The 13,162-nt window shown below is 37.7% G+C and overlaps 1 protein-coding gene across 3 annotated transcripts in view; it reads left to right on the top strand.

The window, feature by feature from the left end:
* LOC106628294 (uncharacterized) overlaps positions 1-13,162 on the top strand; it is a 252,588-nt gene that overhangs the window by 216,148 nt on the left and 23,278 nt on the right. For 2 of the 3 annotated variants that reach the window (XR_001331615.2, XM_088066791.1), the window contains 2 exons: positions 1,577-1,648; positions 1,800-3,224. The exons of the other annotated variant lie outside the window; for it this stretch is intronic. Coding sequence is in view for 1 of the 2 variants with exons in the window: in XM_088066791.1 (XP_087922917.1) it covers positions 1,577-1,642 (66 nt within the window). In the remaining variant the exon portion in view is untranslated. Of the gene's footprint in view, positions 1-1,576; positions 1,649-1,799; positions 3,225-13,162 lie in introns of those variants that run through there. 3 annotated transcript variants of the gene reach the window in all.

The following is a 13,162-nucleotide window of genomic DNA, read 5'->3' on the forward strand; positions in this document are numbered from 1 at the left end:
GGATCAGCACTCCAACTGATGCATCTCATGTGTTTGGAAACTCATTTTGTCTTATCACTGTGAAGACTTTGTTATGGTTTTGTATTAAAATGACACACATGGTACTTCTGCATATATCTCAGAGGGAAAAAAAAAATTGAAAAAGCAGCCTTATATCACTGGCTGTTATACATGAGCCTCTAGGATGATAAAACTGAAAGAACTTGCCTTTTCCATGAGGTATTTTTTGCCCTTCCTGTAAGATTTCAGGGGATGATAGTGATTTCTTTTCACCATAAGATACAGTCAGCTCTTCTGTATGCTTTGAGTGCATGCCTGAAAACTCACACACATACATGCATTGCCCATGTATAGAGAAGCTCCATGGTATCTGTGTGTGATTTCCAGTGGTTAGCATTAAGTGACAGTGACAGGTCATGTGTGTGCTGGGTCTTGGGCCCAGCAGGAGATGGTGCATATGCACCTTCAGCATTAACACAATCGACATCCTCTCAAGAGAAGGGTGGCTGGGCCTTTCCTTAGGAAACATATGCCAAAACTATTATCAGAGTCTACGTCATGGCCTGCAGCAAACTGGACAGGATGTTAGTGAGGGGGGAATTGTGGAAGGAATCTGAATGCATCCCATATTATTGAAACAGAATGCTGAATAAACAGATTGTTTCCATTATGGTGCCTTGTCAGCAAATCTCAGTATTTTGATCTTTATCAGGTTTATGCTGATAAAGGTTTATTTTTCATTACATAGTTGATACAGGTTTGAGGGTGTTTTAAATTCAATAAATAAATAAATAAATAAATAAATAAATGCAAACATCTGGGAGGCTGTAAAAGACTGTGGAGCCAGGACAGCTCATTATTTCTCCTTGACGAAGAAATCTCTGGTGCATCCTGTGATGTCTGTGACAGTGTGTAATGAGGCACTCCACTATGTCAAACCCAGAGTCATAATTCTGTCTTACCTGCTGCAATAATGAGACTTCTTGCACTTCTGAAGTCAGCAGAAGCTATAGGTGTAAAGAAGTTGGCGTGTGTTTTGCAACTATTTACAACAGGTGGAGGCCAAGGAATTCAAATTGATTGCTTTTTTCATTCAGGGGCCTTGCTTCAGAACCTAGCTTGAAATTTAAGCTGTGTTGATGATTCAAAGAGTGCCTGGCACTAATTTAATTTCATATTTGGCAATTTTCTGCAGTAGCCCTTGTTCAATATTTTATTGCTTACTTTGCTTCTCTTTGTTCTTTCTTTATCTTTTTCTTCCTGTCCCTCTCCCCCTCCCTGAATGTTTGCCTGCGTAGCAAGAGTGAGATAGAATAAATAAATACCATTGGTGATAACAGCTGTCCATTTAAAGCAATTTTTTAGACATGTTTTAGAAAGAAAAATACCAAAACAATACCAAACCACATTTTTTTTAACAAGATGGCAGCTGTTAAGCATCTGCATTCTTATGGATTGATCATAAGTTGAACATTACTATTAGTTTGATGTCCCATTAAATGTTAGGCTGTTTGTTCATAAAATTAATTAAATATGGCCAATGTCACAGCAAGTCCATTTTATCATTAATTTTCAGCTGCCTTGTCTTCCCTGGACAATGGATGTATTTTTCCCTACACCTTGGCTGACGTGCAGTGACTAACATGAGGTAAGCTGTAGCTGTAATATGAGTTAGCAGGGTGACGTGGCTCTTGGCCTCTTGGCAAAGTATTCACATACTTCCTTGTCCTTGTCACTGTTTTACCAAATGTCAGCTCATCTGTGCTAAGAATAGGTCTTGCTGCTCTCTGCCTCAACAGAAGTGACCTCAGCCCTGACCTGGAGCTTCCCTGTCTCCAGTAGAGATTGTTCATGTGCCAGAGCCATTCCAGCCACAGCTCCTTATCCTCCCGAGGTGGAAATCTGTGCCCTGGTCTCCTAGAAATGAGAGCTTGGTGATGCAAACCTATCGAACAGCCCTCGACTGGCAGTCACTGGTCACTGTCACTCATTGTCAACTTGAGCTTGTTTTGAGAAGCCAGCTACTGGTAAATGGCTATTGAAAACATTTTTGTTGTTGTTGTTGTGGTTCTTAAATTTTCCTTTGCAGGGAAGATACCTGTTAATATCAGGTACTTAAAAAAGGGAGAAGTTGGGTCTGATCTATTTGTTTCTGTGCCACACCATCATTCCAGGTGACCTAGTTTAGGATTGTGATGAGATCTGAAGAGCAGAGTATTGAAAATGTTGTTTGTGAGAACCTGTGTGCCAGAACAGTATGGGGTAAAATCATCTTAATGAGATGCTAGATCATCTATAGAATGCATGTCCCAGTAAATATAGTGGATTTATTCTCCTTAAGAGGGGCACAATTAACCTCTCACTGGAATGTACTTTTCTAAGGCTGGAAAAAAAAAAAAAAGTAGGTGCTTTAGTTCTTTTAAGGTTTATGCAGAAGCAATGTTCTTCAGAACCCCACAGTTGCAGCTGTCATGGCAGTTGTTATTGTCAGCCTGCTCTAGATTCACATCTAATGATGGAATATTGGACAAACTTCAGTGTGAATTCGTCCAGAAATAAAGTAAAATAACTTTTTTAGTTTGTTTGAAACAAATAATCATGGAGATGTTGTTTTATTATTGTAAATCAAGATCCAGAGCCCGAGAGTCCAAAATACTACTGTAGCTTCCATCTGAAAATCAAGGCCTGTCATGTGGTATCACATCCACTCCCCTTCCAGCTTTATTTGACCCAAGAGGAAATTCATTGAAATGCTTGCTAACATTTACTGAGCAAGAAGAGTAACTTAATAAATATGATTTTTCCCCTGGGGAGTTTTACTGCCTGGCCTAGGTTTAGGTTTCCCTCTTGACATTTTCTGCCCCTGTTCTGATTCTTCCAAAGAACACAGTAAAGAGACTAGTTGCATTGATGTTCCCCTGGAAGAAACACAATGTTTGTTGATCAGGGCCTTTGCCAAACAATTACACTACACATAAGCCAAAAAGAAGGGCAGACTTTTACTGTTCTCAATTTGCAAGGGGAATGTCATAAACCATATGAGCTTTCATTATCTCATTCTTTATAGGGAAAAGGTGAAGTATGGGAAATGGTGAGGAAACAGAATGTTTTTTGCTTTTCCTTAATGCATCCTGCTAGTAAATTTGTACTGACTGCAGGTTGTGTTACAAAATGAATGAATAAAAGATGAATAAAGGTTATTTACAGAAGGGAAGTTGCCGTCCTTTTTGTTTCCCCATCCTGATTCTGGTTGATGACATCCTCTAGTTAATTAGTTAATTTCCGTGAGTAAAACTCATAATAATCTGTTACTGTTTTTCAAACTATCAGAAAAAAAATTCCCACTTTTCTGTCCTTGCTTAGAGTAGAATCCACATTTCTCAAATGGAATACATGCATGACTGTATTGATTTTTCTTCTCTTAGTCTACATCCATTAACCACAATAAATTCCATATTGAAATAATAAATGTGTCTTCCCACCAGGAGAATGGCTTTGCTTTCCTTTTCAATTCCAGGCCTGAGGAATTATTTGTGCTTGTTTGTTTGCTGTGTTAGCATTTCTTTGCAACTCATGTGTCACCAAAAAACCTCTTTGACAGAAGTACTCCACTTTTTAATTGTCCCACTCCTGCCTGAGTCACTGTAAGTGGATGTCTCAGTCCAAGGGCATACATTAGAAATAGAGCTGATAGCCCATTTAATAGACTTGCAGGCTGAAGTAAATAACACAACTCCATCAATAGGAGGCGAAAATTCAGACACAATTTTATAGATGGATTGGTCTTGCTACTGCTAACATTTTTCTTGTTTTTAAAGCCTGTTTTTTGCTACGTATACTGATACATGTACATATGCAAATGCATGGATATGTGTGCTTAATAAAATTTTAAATTTTTTTTGGTTGGTTGGATACCTTATTCTCTACAGAAAACAATGGTAATGAACATGAAGCCATCACCTGTCAAATCATTTTAGTTCAGTTTTACATTATACCCTGATATATCTCTACTTTGCCCTCTGATATGTACACTGCATCATGTTGCACATTACTTCTTTACAATCATGCAAACAGTACCTATCTTTGTACCACTATTGGACAGGAAATTTATAGAGCATGGGTCATTGTTATCCAAATAACCTCATTGTTGTGATTTTAGGAAAGAAAAGTGAAATGTGGTTAATATGGGATGTTTTGGTATTTTAAAATTATTTTTGGCTTTCAAAGAGCATAGTTCAGTTTTCTGGGCCAAAGGACTTACTTCATTCTTAATGCTTCATACTTCATTCTTTAAAAGGTTATCAAACTTGGATAGAGATTTTTTGGTTTTCTTGACTTAATGTTCTTTAATTTCATATGCAGATTTTTTTTCTTTTGTTCTTTCTTGGTAGGGTTACTTTACAGATAACTGCGAGCATTGTACCTTAAGTTGACACGACATGGGGTGATGCTTTGTTGCTTTAACTTTGATGTAAGCAAAATTGGAGCTTCTAGCTGATCATTTGCATAAACAGTACTTAACTTTCTCTTGCATAGCTTTTTCTAGTCAATCGCTTGGAGGTGGACACAGAACAAAACCTCAGCTATCAAGTTCTGACTAATGCATTTTAGAATTCTGGTTTGCATCCTCTGGTGTACATCTTCTTCCCTTAAGATTAGTTTCCCATCATGCTACATTTTGATCAGCTTAAGGTGCATCAAAGTATAGATATACAATTATAAAAGACTTTTAACATATGTTTTAGCTAAGGCATGTTAACAGCTCACTTTTAAATCTTCATCTAGATAAGGCCTATGGCACCATTCCACATTGACTTGTGTATAAATAAGGGAAGACCTTTAACTCCATCCTTGGATGCTCAGCCAGGCATCTGTCTTATTTTATGATTCATGGTCTAATGAATAATTTTGTGCCCTATGTGTTAACCAGAAGAACTGAGTCTTTTCTTTTAGAGCTATATGAGTAAGTGGAAAGTCACAAAACTGAGACTTTTGCAGGTGAATTACTGCTGGTAATAAACTAAGGTTTAAATCAAAATATGAATTTGCTTGCTTGCCAAAAACATGGTTACAATTTTTTTCTGGTAAATTGTTCTGTGCTTGTGTCTCAGTTCCTGTACTGTTCACAATGCACACTCTGTTTTCATTAATTATACATACACAGTGTGCACATGATTTTTACTGTGGAACAGAATAAATACTTCACACAGATTTTGTATTTCCAAAATTGACATGGCAATGGTGTATTCTTCAGTACTTTGTGCGCACAAAAAAAACCCTACTGCAACCTCAAATTCATTTCTTGCAAAGAATATTTCTCTCCCCCTCCCTGTTCATTTGAATGATGTTTAAGGGCCTCTGTAATTATCTGAAGATATACAAAACACACTAGAAGAGAAAATGAAGCAGGAGATGACACTGGCTCTAACCAAGGGCTGATTACACTGCTGAGAGATAGGCCTTGGCAGTAAAGTACCTGAAGCCTTGAGGAAAATTTCATAACTGTTGATGATTTATAATATTTGATACACTGAAAAGAAGGAATTCTGCCTTCTGTAGTGTAATTCATGCCAATAACCCTTTACAAATCAAAATATAATGTATGTTAAGATCTCAGAATTGGGATATTTTGATCAAAACCAGTGTAAATGTATTGCTATTGAATAGCAGTACTAATGAACAAAAAAAGCACAAGAACAGCTAAATAAAAAGTATGTATTTTTTTTTACCCAAAGAGCAATATTTGAAACACTTGCTGCTCATAGTGCATTATTGACATAACTTTTATTAACAGTGATAATCACTTCCTGCTCTGGTCCTAAAAGACAATGCTTTTAAAAGCCATCTCCACTTCCAGATTCTTGAAATAGGAAAGGATACACCAATGGGATGTAACACTAGAAATATTCTTATTTATAGGGCTGAAGAAGATTTCTTTTACACTCAGATAACCTGTTACACTAGGTAAGAGGTTTTGGTCAGTTAAATTGCTTTGGTCTTTTCCATCATGCTGTGAGTTCGTTAACATTATGAGAGAAAAGAGATGAAATACAGTGGCAACAAGCAGCAAGCTAAAGACTTACTTAGTCTTCTACTTTTGGAGAATATTATAGAAATTGTGGAAAGAAGCATATAGGGATTTTCCATTGAACAATGAATTAAAATCTTTTAGGAGCAAGCCCAAAGGATATATGAGTCAATTAGAAACCGTATGGTTGCCCACATCTCCAAGATACTGTCCTGTCCCTTGAGGAGATTCAGTTATTTGACCTGAGCCCAAGTACCTAATAAAAATATATTTTTAAGTGATTCATCAGTGCTCTGAGAAAACGCAGGATATATGTGTCACAGCAAGAGAAAATAAGGCAGTAAACTTATATAACATTCTTAAGCCTTCAGATAAGTTTTGAATCAAATACTCCATTCTGTCACATTCTGTTCTCTATTACCAGGCTTAGCTTATTTCTTCTTTTATTTATTGAGAGGATTAAGGAATAAATTTCTACTTGTTTTTACACACATTTTGAAATAATTGTGGTTATAACAAACCTTTAAGTAAAATGCTGAGAAAACATTTTGTATGTGCTTAAGGAAAGACACAAAATAGGGTTTATGACTCCTCTGTCATACAGCTGAACACATCTTGATATTATTTAGTCTTTTGTTACTGAGACTCACCCTAAAGCCTTTGGACAGTGCAACCCATGGAAATCCAACAAAGCTAGAATTAAGGCTGGACCAATATATCTTGCTATGAAAAGAAAGGAAAAGGTAAATCAGTGTTCTGATATAGCTGGAGGTGAGTAGAGATGGTTGGAGGACCCCTTGCCTTCCTCAGTTTTTTAGCTTTCCAGTCTGTGATGTGTGCTACAACTTACAGCTGGAGCTGTTTGTGAGTATCCTATGCATTATTATTTATTTGTGCCATAAACTTTATCTTATAGAAGGAAAGTTTCTTATTTTGTTTTGTTGGGGTTTTTTTGTTTTGTTTTTTTTTTGTTTTGTTTTGTTTTTCTCTCCACTTTGGATTGGATGTTGGTGTCCTTAGGAGTCAAGACCCTGTGATCCAGAAAGAAGACCTCAAAATTAGAGTTCCAGCAGAGATTTCTCTGTTGTATTATGCCTCTAAAGGTGCCCAGCATGGGGTTTGCAGAACTTAGTCTCCTTTCCACTCTTTGCCCTACTTGTTATAATATACCTCCATGATATCTTCATTAGTGCCTTACGGTGAATTTCCTCAGTGCTCTGGAAGATCACTTTAAATAGCTGTGGCATGTACACATTACTGACAGTCCACTAGGCCAAATAACACATAGTTTAAAATTGAGGGCACTGTGCTCTTTCTTTCATGGTATTTTCCTGTAGGCTTTTTTCAAGCCACAACTGAAGTGTTTGCTGTTTCTAAAACCAATTTGCAACTATTCATATTAGCAAAAAAAAAAAAAAAAGTGAGAGATGAGTGCTTACAAAATTCATTTCTTAGTTACACTAATTAGTTGTTTACAGCCACTCAGTTTTGGAATCTTATTGGACATCTAGCAGGCCAGAGATTAAATGTTCAAAAGCAAATGCATTATGTTGGATGATGGATATCAAAATCAAAGTTGATGGAATTGAGTCTCTTTAGGAATGGGACTTGAGGTCCTTTCGACAAGTTTCACCTTTGATGTTTCAAGGTGGCTGGAAACTTTTGTGTGTTTTAGTGCTGCTGACATTTGGTTTTAGGTACAGCTGTTTAACCTTTGGCAGTCACAGAGAACTTTATAGTTCTTGCCATCATGAAGGATGATGATCTGCTGGGGAATGACTGTTTTATCAGTGAAAATGCAAAAGTGGCTGTAGCTCTGTTTGTCTGCCCGGTCTCCTTTAAAGCTTCAGACTTGTGGGTGATACATTATCAGTCCCATTCCAGTTTCCTGTTTATATAGGGTCTGGCTTTGATGCGAGTACAACAGATTAAGAAGCAGAAGCAGAGTTCCTGTTTTAGTACTTTCTCATCCAGATGTATATAAGTCCAGTGACACTGTGCTGACAATTATTGAAAACATCAGACTGGCGAGCGCATACTTTTACATCAGCACCAAAGATTTAAAGGCATACAACCTCAGCAGCAGCCCCACTAGTTCATCTTTCATCAAAGCTACAGATTAGGAAGAAAATTTTGCATTTTGGTTTACATGTGTTTTAAGCTGAAGAAAATCATTCTGAAAACGCTGATTTTTCTATATCAGAGAATTTAAAAAAAATAATTCCTGTGTTAATTTAAGTCCACAGCTTTTGTCTGAAGTCCATCTATCAACCAAACTCGTTTGTCTTTTACAGCAATTTCTTAGTTGCATTTTACATTACAAAGTCATATGATTTCCTTGCAGTTTCAGTATCTTTAGCAAAGTTTCTTGCCATTATCTCTTACTATGCTTTTTTCTGGATACATTATAGCATCCAGACTCCTCACTATAGAGCTCCTTCTCCCTGGGATTGGGATAGAGCAACCTGTTGCCCTGACTCTTGCCACTCTTGCTAATTATTTCTTTGGTAGCCTGTCATGGGGTGACTTTACCTTTAAGGTGGTTGTCAGAGCTAAGGAAGTTGAAGTTGCTGGGGACTGAAAGGAGTCCCTTCTCCTGACCAATTATTGGTCATTACTGGGAATTGACAGCAATTTTAACTATTGAAAAGGGAGATCAACTTGTGAACCCTACCTTAAGATGTAAAGTCAGGGCACTTTGGGTCTCTTTGTTTCCTGGCTGTGAAAGGTAACAGAGCTCCGGCCTCCCGCTCTCTGCCCAGGCCATGCGGCCCGGGCTGGGGCTGGGCTGGGCCTGCCGCGGCTCCCGGCCGGGAGATGGGGCCTGCGGGGCTTGCCCCGGGCTCTGGCCGGGCCGGGCCGGTCCCTGGCTCGGCTGCAGTGACGGAGTTCACCGGGGACTGCCGAGTAAAGGAGGAGAAAAAGCTCTAGACCTGCAGCGAGCTGAGACAGCAACTACACTCTCCAGAGCAGCCATGGGGAATTTTCTATCGCAGACGGCTCCAGCTCCTGCTCCGGTAGAGGTCACAGAACCATCTACAAAGCCTGGGCAAGATTTTAAACTTTTCATTTCTCAGACAATCCTTTTATCCAGAGAGAGAAAAAGAGAGTGATCAACATGTAAAGAGACTTTATAAAACTATCAGAGACAGAAAAAGAAAATAATTAAGTTTCAGAAAAAGTAGAGAATAAGAAGATGTGTTTATGAGCTGAAATACCTTTCTGTTGAAGCTGTGGAAATGGACAATAAAGTCTTGAAAAAAACTCCTTTAATTCATGACAGTATATAGGGAGGAATAGAGTGTTCAAAGTGTAAATTTTGAGTAAAAAGTAGAGTGATTGTGATACAGTGAAGTGCTGGAAACAGTGAAGCGAAAATTTGAAGCCTTGGGGGGGCAATGAGAAAAACTGTTTTCTGGTGAAGCTCACAGAGGCAGATGCAGAAGACTTTTGCCTTTGAATAACTCATCCTTAAAATGCCATCCCTAGACTCATGGCCCATACACACCTCAGAGTGATGTGAAATGAGAGGGGTGAGCTCTGATAACAGCAGTTCTGGGCAGCTGACATCAGGGCAATAGAAAACTATAACAAAAATAGTTTTCTTGTGAGAAACTCCATAAATTAACGGAAAGAGACTTCTGTTTCTCTACAAAGACTGGTGAAAAGACTGTAGCAGGAATTGAGACTGTTTTAACCAAATCAGAGTTCCAAAGGTTTTGTCTCTGTTGTCATGTGTAAACAAAGGAATAGTGAGTAGTAGAGGATAAAAAGGGGTTTTCTGGAAGTTTATTCTGGTGTTCTTATTATTGTAGTTTTTTAATAAACTTTCTTTATTCCTTTTAAGTTTTATGCCTGTTTTGCTCTTGTTCTAATCCATATCTCACAGCAAGAAATAAGTAATCTTTTTTTTTAGTTACTGGTTTAAAACCACGACATAGCCCAAAATTTTGGTTTCATTGTGGAATCTGGTTATTCCTTGCATAATGTTCTGTCAGTGTGTTGCCTGGTACAACAGTGCACCTCCAGCAGAGTGGTCTGCAAACCAAGTATACTTCTCACTCAAAGACAGACAATAGAAAAACTCTTATGGTGAAATAATAACAATAATAATAAGAAGAATCATCCGTATTATATAATTATTTATGTTTGTAAATAAACCTAATTTAAGTGTTGAATGCTAAGCCTTTTGTCACAAAGATGTTAGTTATTGTGAAAATTGTGCAAGAAAGTGAGCTCTAAAGAAAAGTCCCAGCTTCTTGGAAACTCATGCAGACAGATCAGGACACTTTTTTCCCCTTGGTCTGTGGCTTCTCTTGGGAAAAGCTTTGTGATGACCCTACTCCACATTAACTTTTCCTGAGTTAAGTTTCCAAGCTGAGTATAAATACCAAAGTATGTATTGTAATGTAACTTGTCCGTAGTATCTGTCCCAGGTAACCCTGGAAAACTAACTCAGTCCTTTCCCCCAACAATACTGGCCGTAAGACTTGGGTACTTAGAGTACTCTTTTCAACACCTTGTGTTATCAACTTTTCTACTCTTCTAGTTTAATTGGTGTGTGAATTTAATACACCAGTTTATCTTTATGTGTTGGTGATGTTTACAAACTCATAATCTATTTGTCTTGTTTGGGAGTTTCATTGAGAAATATTACATATGCCTATGCATATGTATTCCATAACACACAATATAATCTAGTAACAGTACCTCTGATAATGACAGAATGTTACCAATAAGAGAAAGCTTATGCTTTCAGCTCTTTGAATAATCATTTTGCTATTTACATCTTAGAACTGGCTATATTTAATTTATGCTCTTGTATTTATGCTGTTAATGATTATGTGTTCCTTTCTGCTACTTATGGCTGTGTTACTTACATTAATTTAATGAACCAGAATGTTTAGAAAATAGAAAGAACACACTCTGGTATAAAAGTGTTCCCATCAGAAATAGTTTAGTTGTCAATTGTTAAAACTAAGTAAGAACTCGTTGTGTTAAGAATTAAACCAGGACTTGCACTTACTAGGGTACATACATGCACATTGGAACTGCTGAATCCAGAGATGGACTAGGTTATTCTTATATTAGTTTTGAAGTTATTAGCTCTTGAAAAGAAAAATAAAAACAACAACTTAAGAGAGTTTATTAAGCTGAGTTTACAATCTTTACTGAAGCACTGTGTCACTTCTTTCATGGAACCTTTGTTCTCCCCACCCATCCCCAGTAAAATCAGTGGAATTTAGCTTTTTTTATAAAGGGCTCACAACTGATTTTTGTTTAAAGATTAGACTTACTGCATGTGCTTGTGGAACAATAGACCTTGAGTAGGGTTTTTTAGGTATGTGATATGAAAGCAAAACTCATCATAGTAAATTGAGGTGATACATCTATTTTATAATCTCCCTACCAATGAAAAGGGTGTAAGGAATCTCTGTCAACACATCATATGGTGATGTTTATGTGTTATCAATCAACAGATCTGAGAAAACAGCATCCTGATAAATTTATTATTTAGGAATCTTGAAATTTTGACTTTACTTTGCACGTCAAATTTCTGACCTGACATGTCAGGAACTTGCAAGGTGACTGCAGAACCAAACTCTTTTCCAGACAAATCCTTATACCTTCAGTGTGTTACACAAGTATATTCATGGGGATAAATGCCTTAGAGAGGCTTTAAACTGTATAAGGGAGCCTAATAGGATTTAAAAGCTGTAAAGTTGGTTAGCAGAGTTTATAGCCTACTTGGATGGCTATGGTATGTATTTTTTTTTCAGGCCAAGGTCAATGGTATAAATGGTGCTGTAAAAACTGCCTGTGAAAAACTAAAAAGCATTCCACTGACTGAGGCAAGGCACTTTCAACAAATATTTTTGTTTGCAAAGTAAACTTTTAGAACTGGGGCAGAAAAGTGGAAGACAACTTTTGCCAGATCTAGACTATAGCTCTTGACTTCGGTTTGAAATCTTATTTTTTAAAAATTTCTTTCTCATTATGTCACTCTTGAGAATTTTTTTCACTTATCTAGGAATTATAGTTGGTGATGAAATGAGGGTATTTGTTTTCCTGAATTGTTTGAGCTAATGTGTCTGGGTACAAAATGAAACTTCTTTTTCTGAAGTGGATTGTATAAAAATTTCTACTTGGTGCCACTTACTGTCATAGTCACAAGGCCACTTAACACATGGCTTGTGACCAACTGCTTCCAAAAAGAATGAAAATGTCACAAGCCAATTATTGCAACATAAAAATGACACAGAGCAACAAGATCACACCTTCATTTCAAGAGTGTAATGAGGTGGGGGCTACCCTTTTGAGACCTTGTGGTTACCTTGCTTAATTACTTTTTGTCTGTCTTTCACAAGAGGAACCATGGGGCTTGGCTGGTCCTTGTATGGACTGTGGGCAGCCACTGGCAGCAGGATTGTGAGCACATTGCAGCCAGTGTTAAGGAATTCTAGTACCACCACTTGGGACTGGGTAAACTGAGCCCTCATCTGTGTGTCTGAACACTGCAGCCATCTAACCCTGCTCCATAACTCCTCTTCATCCTCTTGATACCAGTGCATGATGAATTTCAGTCTGACAAGAAACGTAGACATGTGAAGCTGGGCCTGTGCCAAGGCTTGTCTGGCATGCTCAGGGTCAGGCCATTACAGGGGTGCCCTCAGCCAGCAGGGAGTGGCTGGAATGGTCAGTAAATACAGTCAGCATACACATAATATTTACACCAGGTTTGATTTATTCCAATATTTATTTCCACCAGGGCAGTGTTTTATTCTGCTTTAAACCCAACCCAGTCTCCATGTGAGTCTCCAGTATTATTTGTCTCCCTAATATCTGTGAGAGACTTCATAAAGAGAAGGGGGTGGTTCCCAGGTTATCACAGTCCTTACAAGACATGGTTAATACAGTGGCTTTTCCCTAACCAGAGATGAACTTCTGCTCCTAACTCATGGCCACTTACCACATTTGCTGTTCTCCCTATTTTCATGCAGAGTGTAAATATCATGGCAATGTGAATGTAATAAAACTTACAGAGCTTTTAATAGTTCATATGGTGCTATATATACAGAAATGGAGCAGCCAGCAGATAAGAAACATAACTATATCATAACATAACTATGCCAT

This window comes from Pseudopodoces humilis, chromosome 1, assembly GCF_049639895.1.
Source record: "Pseudopodoces humilis isolate 2021_Gansu_Grassland_sample_001 chromosome 1, ASM4963989v1, whole genome shotgun sequence".
In the NCBI taxonomy this organism is placed as follows: Eukaryota; Metazoa; Chordata; class Aves; order Passeriformes; family Paridae; genus Pseudopodoces; species Pseudopodoces humilis.